Source organism: Talpa occidentalis, unplaced genomic scaffold (genome assembly GCF_014898055.3).
Source record: "Talpa occidentalis isolate TD23 unplaced genomic scaffold, MPIMG_talOcc4v2.1 talOcc4.4, whole genome shotgun sequence".
NCBI lineage: Eukaryota > Metazoa > Chordata > Mammalia > Eulipotyphla > Talpidae > Talpa > Talpa occidentalis.
This window is the reverse complement of record NW_023604295.1, coordinates 95,364,740-95,377,343: the sequence shown is the minus strand read 5'-3', so window position 1 is coordinate 95,377,343 and position 12,604 is coordinate 95,364,740. Positions and strand designations below refer to the sequence as shown.

At 35.4% G+C, this 12,604-nt stretch overlaps 1 protein-coding gene across 3 annotated transcripts in view; it reads right to left on the bottom strand.

Moving 5' to 3' along the window:
* Positions 1 to 12,604, bottom strand: part of XRN1 (5'-3' exoribonuclease 1) — a 128,859-nt gene that overhangs the window by 85,380 nt on the left and 30,875 nt on the right. For all 3 annotated transcript variants that reach the window (XM_037525850.2, XM_037525851.2, XM_054700762.1), the window contains exons 13-15: positions 6,303 to 6,392; positions 4,509 to 4,665; positions 2,348 to 2,467 (exon numbers count right to left, since the gene is read on the bottom strand). In XM_037525850.2, coding sequence (XP_037381747.1) covers positions 2,348 to 2,467; positions 4,509 to 4,665; positions 6,303 to 6,392 — 367 coding nt within the window. The remainder of the gene's footprint in view (positions 1 to 2,347; positions 2,468 to 4,508; positions 4,666 to 6,302; positions 6,393 to 12,604) is intronic.

Here is a 12,604-nt window from a genome sequence, read left to right as displayed (position 1 = left end):
AAAAAAAAAAAAAAAAAAAAAAAAAAAAAATAAAGTAATAATAATGTGACAGTTGTTAACTGTCTACATGGAACTAAGTTTGCACACATACAGGCTACAAAGACAATGTCACAACTTAATTCTCTATCTGTTGGCTGGCAAGCATCTTCTCACATACAACAAACATCCTTTTTAAAAGCTGTAAGATATGGGGCCTCCCTGGTGGCACAAGGGGTTAAGTCTCACTATTGAGCTATAGCCACTACTGCAACATGAGTTCCATGTCCAGCCAGGGAGCTACCCACATGGCACATCAGACTTCTCCTGTCTCACCCACTGCTCCCCTCAGCAGTGTATTTCAGTAGATCTGCCTGTTCTGCTCCCCACTCTCTCTCTGGTGAATCCTCGCACTCTTCCCCAGGCCTCCCTTCCCCATCCCCCAGCCTACACCTCAGTTCTTTATGTATAATAAAGATAAATCTATAAATAAATAATAAAAGCTGTAAGATATGAATAAAAATTTTTTCCTCCACTAGAGAATTTTTTTTTAAAGTGGGTACATTTATTTATTTATTTTTAAATAATAAATTTTATTTTTATATTCCCCATAAAATTGCAAACCCCCCCATTCTGACCCCAATACCTCCCCTCTCTCGCCCCCCACCCTGGGTACATTTTTTTTTTAATTGAGGCATAACTTACATTTAAAACACGCAGGCCTAAAATTCATAATTTGATAAATTTTGACATGTTTTGTACTTTGCATATTTCCATGTAAGCCAAGATATAAAACATTTTATATATTTTTGGTAAGTTATGTCTAAAAAAATGTGTTCATTTTATCTTGTTCACTTTGTTGGCACAAAATCATTCATAATGTTCCTTAACTATCGTTTAAATATCTGTAGAATTATAGTCTCTCTTCTTTCCTTCCTAATATTGGCAATTTATATATTATTTCTCTCCTCCCTTCTTCCTATTTCTTGATCAGTCTAGCTAGAAATTATCAATTTTATTATTAAAATTTTATTTTAAGATTTATTATTAAAATTTTAATAGCATCAACATTTGGTTTCATTGATTTTCCTCATAGTTTTTTCATTTTCCATGGATTCCTGCCCCTATCTTTATAAGTTCCTTCATTTGGATTAGTTTGGGTTTAATTTGTATCTTACTCTCCTAACTAATTATGTTAGGAAGCTTAGATAATTTATTCAAACCTTTTTCTTGTTTTGTATAAGCTTCTAGAATCTTAAGTCTTCTTTTAGGCACTGCTATAGTTTTATCACACAGATTATAATATGTTGCATTTTTATTATCATCAGGTCAAAATATTTTCAAATTACTCCCTTAATTTCTTCTCTCATTCATGTATTATTTAGAAGTATGTTATTTAATTTCAAAACAGTTCAGATTTTCCAGATGTTTGTTACTGATTTTTAACTTAATTCCATGTGATCAGAGAACATGCCCTGTTTGATTTTAACCCTTTTAAATTTATTGAGACATGTTTTCCATCATAGCAAATAATCTTAGGGAATGTTCCTTACTCACCTACTAAGAGTATTCTACACTTGTTGGGTGTGTGTTCTATAAATATTAATGAAGATGAATAGATTTATAGTGCTTGATGGATAGTGTTCACTTTTCTCTCTTCTTGTTCTATCAATTCCTAAGAGAGAAGTACTGAAATTTCCAAGTTTACCGCGGACTTCTCTATCTCTTCTGTCAACTCTGACAGTTTCTGTTTCATATATTTGAAGCCCAGTCATCACCTACATATACATTCAGCATTTTTCATTTCTTCTTGATCTACTGACTTAATGTTTTAATCATTATGAAATATTTACCTCTTGATTTCTGGTAGCAGTCTTTGCTTAAAGTCTACTTTGTCTAATATTACTAAAGTCACTCCAACTTTCTTATAGTTAGCATACCTACAAGTTTTGATGCATATAATGAAGAAAAGAGTAGTTTAAATTCATTAGCAAAACATAATGGTGATTAAAAACTAATGCTCATTAATTTATATGAAATAATCTCTGATTAAGAATATATGTGTAGGGCCTCCCTGGTGGAGCAGCCGGTTAAGCACTGCGCTGTGAAGCTGTCCGCAGCCTCTGCAGCATGAGTTCTATCCCTGGCCAGCCAGGGAGAAACCCACATGGCATGTCAGACCTCTCCTACCTCGCCCGCTGCTCCCCTCAGCAGTGTTTTCAGTCCGTCTGCCTGTTTTGCTCCCTGCTCTCTCTGGTGAATTCTCTCACCCTCCCGCGCCTCTGATCTGTACCCCAGTTCTTGTATAAGTAAATAAATCTTTAAAAAAAAAAAGAATGTATGTGTACATATAACTGCTTCATGCACTGACCTCGTCAATAAAAGGTATTAATACCACAGCTTCCCATTCCTGTTGTTTCCCATTTAGGTCAGTTTTAAAATCAGGTGGATAGTATTCTATAATTGGTGAGTCTTCACTGGTCATCAAATGCTGTGAGAATATAAAATAGTACAATTGAAATATAAGAATATCAATACATATAGCTTTTTGTTAATATATTTACAATATTCTTCATGCTACAGCTTAAAATTTCTAAGCAAAACAAAACTATTTATATCTTCCATGTACTGTGATATTGCTTGCATATTCTGATTATCTACTATGAGACTTCTAATTTCTCTGCTATAATCATTTTCCCATTCCGCTGACGTGTAGCTGAAACATCTTTAGCCTGAATTTGATCACTTCTCCTTTTTACTGTCTTTTTGCTCCATGAGGTTTACTATATCTGTTTTCCCACACAAATTTCAATTAATTTAACAAGTTTTCAATATTCCTCCATTTTAAACTTTAAACAATTTATCTTCATGTTAATCAAATGATTCTATTATAGATTCTATTATATAAGAAGTGTTATATAAGATAATTTAAAAATAAAAAATCTTAGGGCCTCCCTGGTGGTGCAGTGGGTTGAGCGCAGCGCTGTGAAGCTGTCTGCAGCATCTGCAGCGCCGGTGCGATTCCTGGCCAGCCAGGGAGATTCCCACATGGAGCAGCAGATCTCTCCTGTCTCACCCGCTGCTCCCCTCAGCAGTATACTTCGGTCCTTCTGCTTATTCTGCTCCCTGCTCTGTGTCTGGTGAATTCTCTCACCCTCCCCTGCCTCTAGCCTGTACCCAGTGCTTGTATAAATAAATAAATATTTAAAAAAATAAAAAATCTTAAAAGCTAAGAATCTCTTCATCACTAATAGCAAAGAAAAAAATCCAATTAAGACATCATTTTACAAGAGATTTCATAACAGGGGCAGATAACTAAAGGATAAAAATGTCTTCTAGGAAACAAATATGGAAAATTATGATATAAAAACTTTCTAAAGAACTAAAAGAGCATATTTCTCAGGTGATACTCAAAGTATTTAATAATGAGTGTGGCATGGACACAACAATTAAAACAGATTTGGCTATAAAATGTGTGCATGGCTATACTGTCTCAAAGTGGGAGAGTATCAATTCTTAATGTATGTGAAGATAGGGGAAAAATATCAGAAAGATTTAAGAAAAAAGGGAGACCAAAGGTCAGGATGAAGGACAAGTTAAGCATAAGGAAGATGTGGAATGCAGTTTTAACATTGTTCAAGTACATGCATGTGTATGTGTGTGCATCTACTCTAATTTCTGCAACCAGACCATGGGATTATAACAGATTAATATTTTAGAAGAACTAAATGAAAGTAACCCTTAGAGTAAGCAGGTTTACTGCAGTTTTGGTGACCCAATCAATCCTGAAATAACTTCCTTCTGTTATTATATGAAACATGTAAAAGACAGAAAAGCCACAATTTGATAAATAAAATACTTAAAACTCAAGTATAAAAGTGAGGTAACACTTTTGTTAAGATGACTTATTAGAACCACCCTATTTTAACAGGTAGAGAATAAAAGAGAACAAGAATGAATCTATGAGCATTTGGACAAAGTAGTTGACTTTAGATTTTACCTGTTGCAGTTTACTTTCATCAATGCAGACAGAGGCAAATTTAAGATTTAATTAAAGGTACTAAAAATGGGGCATCCCTGATGGTACAAATGGTTAAGTTTCAGCACTGCAAAGCTATCAGCAGCCACTGCAATATGAGTTCAATCCCCGCCTGAGAGCTGACCAATATGGTACAGCATACCTCTCCTGCCTAGCCTGCTGCTCCCCTCAGCAGTATATTTTAGTCAGTTTGCCTCTTCTGCTCCCCACTCTGTCTCTGGTGAATCTTCTTACCACCCCTCTCCCCACATCTCAGCCCTTATATGCATAAATAAATAAAATTTAAAAATAAATAAATAAAGGTACTAAAAATGAAAAAGCTACGTGCTGAATGGTTTATGGACTGCTTACATTTAAAAAATGAAGCTAACTTTAAATCAAGCAATTACTTTTGAAGGGAGGGTCTTACTTAAAATACTTTATTTGAAATTAAAAATAAATATATTTGGCTAATATCACAAAGGACATAAAATTATTTAATTCTGAAACCCACCTGGTAGCATGTAGGAAGTAAATTTTTGCTGGCTGCTGGAAGGACAGCAAGAAGTTGTTCAAATGGCTTAAAAGGTTTCCCTAGTTCAAAATGGAGTTTGAGTGTACTGATATTGCGGATATCTGATAAAAATGGTGCATAATGGTAGGGATAAAACCTATAAAACAAAACTGAGTTTTAAATAGTTGTCAACTTAAGAAGCATGTCAATTTTAAGTACAAACTTTTTTTTCCATTTTAACAACACCTAAAGCAACAACTTTAAAGAAAAAAACTATCACCCATACTTTATTCTAACTCACTGGTGGTGGAAAATTGAGGTTATGTGATGACAACAAATATTATATTTCCTTAAAGTACAGTTTCACATTTTCAATATTGGGATTATCATAATTGAAGGATAAACATACATACACATATGAAATAAAATGGTTCTTTTAGCTCCCAAATGTGAAGTGTGAATCTTCCAATCAACAGATTGTTAGAATGAAGTAAAGGTCAGACCTTTCAGTTAAGTTGCTTGGGACTCAGTTTCTACCATGAGAACAGGGAAAACAGTGAGTCTGAGCTCATGTGACTGTTACCTAGTTCTAAGATTTATCTTAGAATTAGTACGTATTGTGTTTGTAATATGCATTAAGCCATTTATCAATTATACACACTATTTATTGTTTTTGTATAATATCGTCTCACCTTTAACCACAGTTATAAATAATTTTAAAAGGTTCAAAGATATAATTTTACAAGGTTTCAATGTTCTTAATGTTTGTCTAAGGACACCCCCCCAATGAAGAAACATTTTATATTCTATTATGACATATTTCAAGAAGATGGGTAAGTTTATGAGCCCAAATGGCATGTGGAATAATGGAAAATAGACCCTGGAATAAGGAAGGGTTGGACCATATTCTTGGGTGTCTGACCTTGAAAAAATTAACCTCACTTAGTTTCAGTTTCTATATCTGCAAAAGGCATAAAATAATATTTAAATGGATGTGAGGATTATATGAAAAAATGCTTTTCAAATGCCTGGCCTTCATGTCTGGTAATACAAGAGGAATAATGCCCTCTTAAAAATGGGAAATCAAGGGTTTTCTTCATTAGAATGTACTTCAGAGAGGTCTGAGAATCACATTAGCTATTGTAAAGATATTTTTTCAGGCTATTATTAAATGAAATCATAAGTAATGCCACATTAGTTTGAAATGTTTTGCTGTATGGTACTTTAAAACAAAACCTAGCAGAAGTGTGCTGAAAACAAAACAAATGATGACATCACATGAAAGTCTACTTTCCCATCATTTTTCTGGTTATTTTTCTATTTCAATGGAATTTGCTGGAATAGAAAACATGAGAGAAATGAAGAATTATTACTATTTCTAGGAAAAGATTCCTTTTTCCTCTTCTAACATTCAAATAACTAATTTTTTAATAATCATTCCTGATAGTTTTTCTCAAATATATATAAATGTAGAGAAGAATAAACAACCCTATATAACCATCAGTTGGACCCAATAATTATGAGGACTTTGTTACAGTTGATTCATCACAACATAGAATTTTAAAACCTTAGGTGAACAAAGAGTTTCCTGGTTAGGGCTGGATGTATCTTTTGTTAGATTAAGATAATATTCAAGTATCCTCATATAAGAACATATTACCTAAATGTCAGTTAAACAAGTGTATCTTTTAAAGAAATACTATCACAAATAGAAATTAGAGGAAAAGAGATTCCCATATAAGATTCTAATAGAATGAATCTCTATAAAAAGACAAATCTTTCTCATTCTCTCACCAGCTCCAGGACTGAACTCCATGATAATAGTAGTGCAAAATCCACTGTATTGCCTGAACATAACATGCAGCTTGGTCAGCCAAAAAGTCACTGAAAATAGAAAAGAATTATTTTCATTATAACATCTTTTGAAGAGTGGCCACTGTCTTTAGAATATGTTATCTTCTGATAACACTTTGTGCCTCACATATGCTTATTTAATCAATTAGCTAAAATTGCAAACAGAACCTCAAATACTATTTTTTAAAAATTCCATCCTATCATATTAAGGGTTGCCTTATAGTTTTCCTAAATTAACTGTCAATAGTTAAACCTGCTGAATATATTCAATCAGTGTATTTTAATTTAAAGTTTGAGGATTTAGCCACTGAAGCTTTCCATAAAGAGGCATTCCCTTAAATAGTGGGGGATAGTAATCTTTATCTGGAACAATACTTAAGAGAATCACAACAGAAAACTGAAAGATATTAAAATCTGGTTATAGTTACTGGAACACTGAAAAGTGCTCATCTACTGAACAATACTTCCTCCAATTCTTTTTTTCTGAAAAAGCCATTATTTATTTATTTATTTATTTTTAAAAGATTCATTTATTTATGCATACAAGAGCTGGGTACAGGCCAGAGATGCAGGGGGTGAGAGCATTCACCAGAGACAGAGTGGGGAACAGAACAGTCTGCTGCACCATGTGGGTTGCTCCCTGGCTGGCTGGGGATCGAAATTGTGCTGCAGAGGCTGCGGATTGATTCATAGTGCGTTGCTTAACTCCTTGTGCCACCAGGGAGGTCCGAAAAGCCATCATTTAAAATAAAATATTTTTCATTGTTTCTCCCTCTTCTCCGCCCCCCCCCCCAAAAAAAAGGAGTCCTAGGATAAAGCCAAAACTGGTTATAAATCTGTTAGTGCTGTTAGTAAAATTCAGGTAGAGTGGTACTTAATAAATTTCAGATATCCATATTTCTGGGAGTTATGTTTTTAAAAATGAAATGTATTACTTTTACAACATCAAAGAAGTATGTCCTCATTATTGAAAATCTAGATAATGAAGAGAGGCACTTTTTAATTACCTTATAACAATCACTTATTATATTTGGCATTTTAAAAAAAGATTTATTTATTTATGCATATAAGAACTGGGGTAAAAGCCAGAGGTGTGGGGGGATGAGAGGATTCACCAAAGGGTGGGGAGCAGAACAGGCAGACTGATTGAAACATACTGCTGAGGGGGGCAGCGGGCAAGACAGGAGAGGTCTACTGTGCCAATGTGGGTTGCTCCTCGCTGCAGTGGCTGGCCATAGCATGATAACACTGTCATTAACCCCTGCACCAACAGGGAGGCACTAGCATGTTTCTTTTCAGTCTTTTTTCTATACTCATTTTTTAAAAGTATTAATGAGTATCCTATGATTTTGGGTCCTGTTTAAAAAATTAACACTGAGTAATAAATATAAGTATCTTTCTAAATTGTTATGAATATCCTATATACACCAGTTTAGCTATTCTGCAGATTATGGAGATAGTGAAAATGGCAGAGATAGTGACTATGGTGAGGAAGAGGTAGAAACGATTATAATGAATCTTCTTATTAAATATGTATATTAGTTCTAATTTTTTTAGTATTGTAAAAAGCTTTGTAATAATCATTCTTGCATAAGAATCTTATGTGTTTGAGTTTATATTTCAAGATAGATTCAAAATTAGGTTATTGGATCAAAGAGATTTTTTTTTAGTTTTCTTCATTATGTTTATTTTAATTTTAATTAATTAAAAAAATTTTTCACATCATTGTTCATTTTCATACAATATTTGCAAGGTGTAGTTCCCCCAATTTTCCCAACACCACAGCATCCATGAACCATCACCATAATCTCTTGTGCTCTTTCCTCTCCTGTTTTGATCCCTCTCCCTTCCCTTTCCCTACTGAATACCTCAAATCTATGGTTTGCCTGCAAGTTTTGTCTTTTTCCTGACCCTTTGGATCAAAGGGATATTTTAAAGGCTTAAATATGTGCTTAGATATGTGCTTTCCAAAATAATTTCACCAATTTATATCTCTACCAGTAATAAAGTGAAGAATTCTACCACCATAGCTGGTCCAACAGTGAATATAACAATTTAAAAATATTTATTTGTTAAGCAAGCCAAGGATATCTCATTTTTATGACTACATTTGAATATATAAAAGGGAAGGGAAATGAAACAGAAGACTGCTTATCAGATTAAGCATTTAGTGCCAAATGCAGGTACCAAAATACCATGCAATTGAAACCAAGTAAACAGAACTAAGAAAGAAATATAAGGCATAACTACTTAAAATATTTTATTTCTGAAACCTTCATGTTAATGGCATCTGACATAATATTAAATGAGCAGTTGAATTGTATTAGAATTCCTATACCTCTAGTTACTAGAAGTCAATATAAATATAGAACCTTTAGAAAGATAGACTATATCTAGATTAGAAGACAGTCTGAAAGTATATAGAACAATGTCTGAAAGTTTGGGTCTACCCCTGGGTAGACGCTAGAAAAGCTCTAATACATAGAACTTTATTATATCTTAAAAAAAGTAAAAATGAGAGTACAGAAAATATGTAAGTATAATGGGCATGTTAAAGGAAAATAGTATTTTACAAAACTCATAGAGAAGCAGTATTATCTAGTGGTTAGGAGCACAAGCTCTGGAGACAGACAAACTGTGTTCAAGTCCTAGTTCTGCCAAAATATTGAGCAAATCATTTAGACAACATTATTCCTTAATTTTCCTGTACTGTAAAATAATAATTATTCATTTTATCTTAAAAAATTGCTGTGCCATGGATGGGACTGGAGAGGATTATGCTAAGTGAAATATACGGAAAAGAGAAAGATAACAATGGGATGCTGAAATATACAGAAACAAAAGAAAGGTCAGAGAAAACTAAATCAAAAACAAACTCTACAAATCTGACTGTAAATTTGAGACTACCAAAGGGGAAGGGAGGAGGGGGTAGAAGGGACTATGGTGGAGGAATTTTAGTGCCTTGGAAGTGGGCATGATGTGATAACATACACATGAAGGGAGTGATCCTATACCTCTAATCACATACAGTGTTGTAAATGAAAGATACTTCAATAAACAAAAATTGTTAGAATTATATGTATCAATATATCAAATATGCTTAAAACTGTACCTGGCATTTGGTAAGCACTATATAAGTATCTGTAAACTAAAATAAATAAAATATAAACATACACAATTCATACCATGGATTGTAAAAGCTACCATTCTGGAGTTAAATTCTTTTTTTTTTTTTTTAAGATTTATTTATTTATTTATACAAGCACTGGGTACAGCCAGAAGCGCGGGAGGGTGAGAGAACTCACCAGAGCCAGAGCTGGTAGCAGAGCAGGCAGGACCAAAGTACACTGCTGAGGGGTGCAGCGGGCAGCAGGAGAAGTCTGCGCGCCATGTGGGACCCTCCTCCGGTGGCCGGGGAGCAGCCGGGGATTGAACTGGCGCTGCAGAGGCTGCGGGCAGCTTTGCAACCCAGCACTCAACCGCTGCGCCACCGGGGAGGTCTTCTGGATTTAAATTCTTAATGAACTTTGGGTCTTTATTATTATTATTATTATTATTTTGCATAGAAGGTCTACAGAGGTGTGGAGGGTGAGAGGATTCACCATAGCAGAGTGGGGAGCAGAACAGATGGATTTACTGAAATACACTGCTGGGAGGAGCAGTGGACGAGACCAGGGCATCTGACATAACATTGATATCAGTGATAGCGCTGAGACTTAACCCCTAAGCCACCAGGGAGGCCCCTTAAGGAACTTTTGAATTAGGTATTAATGTGGGAATAAGTTAGGTGGCCTTTGAGATGTGTTTGATTTAAGTTTTATGAGATAGGAAGCAAAAAACCCATCATTTTTATTTCGCAATTTTATCACAGTATTATAATACCTTCTCTGAAGCCATATTAATGGAAAGGTCTACAAAAATTTATGAAACCAAAAACCCCTCTCTTCTACTACCACAACCATCAAAGTTACACAGTTTTGGAAAAATCTAACTTTGGGAAGAGGTAAGATATCAGCAGTCAAGATTCCCTGAGTTGCACTTAGAATGATAATTAAAGTTTTCAACATGACACTGTACTCAGAGGAGAAACTAGAGCATTTTTGGATACTGGAGATCAAAATTGACTACAACAGAAGAGACATTGAGGAAATTCAACTCTATACAACAAAAGACAGAAGGAGAGACGCACAGAGAGACTATGTCAAGGGCAGGAACCCGTGGTGCAAATATGGAAGCTATGCTCCCATGTTTGGCTGACAGACAAGGGATGGGGGGAGCTGATTAGTATGGAGGCACACCTTTAACTAAGGGGAGACACATTAGTAGGTGCTGGAATGAGCAAGGTGGGCAGGGTCCCTAGTGAAAAAGACAGAGCACAGAATGGAAAGAAACAGAAATTATTCAAAGAAATGATAGAGGAAAAACATGCCAAACTTAGAGAAGGAGCTAAATATACAAATCCATGAAGCTAAAAGTAAATCTGGGGCCTCCCTGGTGGCACAGCGGTTGAGTGCTGGGCTGCAAAACTGCCCGCAGCTTCTGCAGTACCAGTTCGATCCCTGGCCACCAGCAAGGATCCCACATGGCGCGCAGACCTCTCCTGTCGCGCCCGCTGCTCCCCTCAGCAGTGTACTTCATCAATCTGCCTGTTCTGTTCCCTATTCTGGCTCCAGTGAATTCTCTCACCACCCACACTTCTGACTGCACCCAGTGCTTGTATACATAAATAAATGAATCTTGAAAAAAAAAAAGTAAATCTGGTTACCAATATGTAATGAGACCTACACCAAGATGCATAGTCATGAAACAAAGAAAAACCTTTAGACAAAGAAATAAACATTAAAGCTGACTAGGGGGAAGAAGCACAAAAGCTATAAATGTATCACCATCAGGTTTATATCTGACATCTTTGAGGAAACACTAAGGGCAAGGAGAGGATGGAATATGTTTAAAATAATGATAAAAAGTGTCATTCAAGAATGATATAACCTACAACTCTCCTTTACTCTCAAATAATCTTATCTTCCACCATAAGGAGCTAGAAAAGGATGAACAAATTAAAGCAAAGTCAGTGGAAAAGAGAAATTAAAAAAATTAGAGCATAAATAAATGAAATGGAAGTCAACCAGACAGTTGAAAAGATCAGTGAAACCAAAATCTGGCTCCTCAACAAATGAAAAATACAAATCTCTAGCTAGATTCACAAAGAAAAAAAGGGGAAAAAGTTAAAATAAATATTAGAAATGAAAGAGAAGAAGTTGCAACAGACATCTCAGAAATTCAGGGGATTTTAAGCGGTTACTGTGAACATCTGTTTGCTAGTAAGCAGAATAACCTGAAAGATATGGACAAATTCTTAGAGATATACAATTCTCTGAGACTAAATTAAGAAGAAATAGAAAACCTAAACAGACCAATTACTAGCAGTAAGTTGAAAGAATTATCAAGAGTCACAAAAAACAAATGCCCAGGACCAGATGGTTTTACTAGTGAGTTCTACCAAACCTTCAAAGGCAAACTACCTACACTTCTCAAACTCTTCCAAAAAACTGAGGAAGAGGGAACATTTCCAAGCACATTTTATGAGGCCATCATTACCCTGATACCAAAAGCAGACAGATCACACACACACACACACACACACACACACACACACACACACACACACACAAACATATAAAACCTACAGACCAATTTTCCTGAACAACAAATGCTAAAATCCTCAACAAAATCTTAGCAAACTATATTCAATAATGCATTAAAAGGATCACACACCATGATCAAATGGGATTTTTTTCAGTGACAGAAGGATGGTTCAAAACCTAAAAATCGGGCCTCCCCGGTGGCGCAGCGGTTGAGCGCTGGGTTGCGAAGCTGCCCGCAGCCTCTGCAGCGCCGGTTCGATCCCCGGCTGCTCCCTGGCCACCGGAGGAGGGTCCCACATGGCACGCAGACCTCTCCTGCCGCCCGCTGCTCCCCTCAGCAGTGTACTTCGGTCCTTCTGCCTGTTCTGCTCCCCGCTCTGGCTCTGGTGAATTCTCTCACCCTCCCGCGCTTCTGACTGTACCCAGTGCTTGTATAAATAAATAAATAAATAAATAAATCTTTAAAAAAAAAAAAAAAAAAACAAAACCTAAAAATCAATCAATGTAATGTACCACATCAAGATATAGAAAGATAAAAATCATATGATCATAAATAGATGCTGAGAAAGTATTTGATAAGATCCAACATCCATTTAT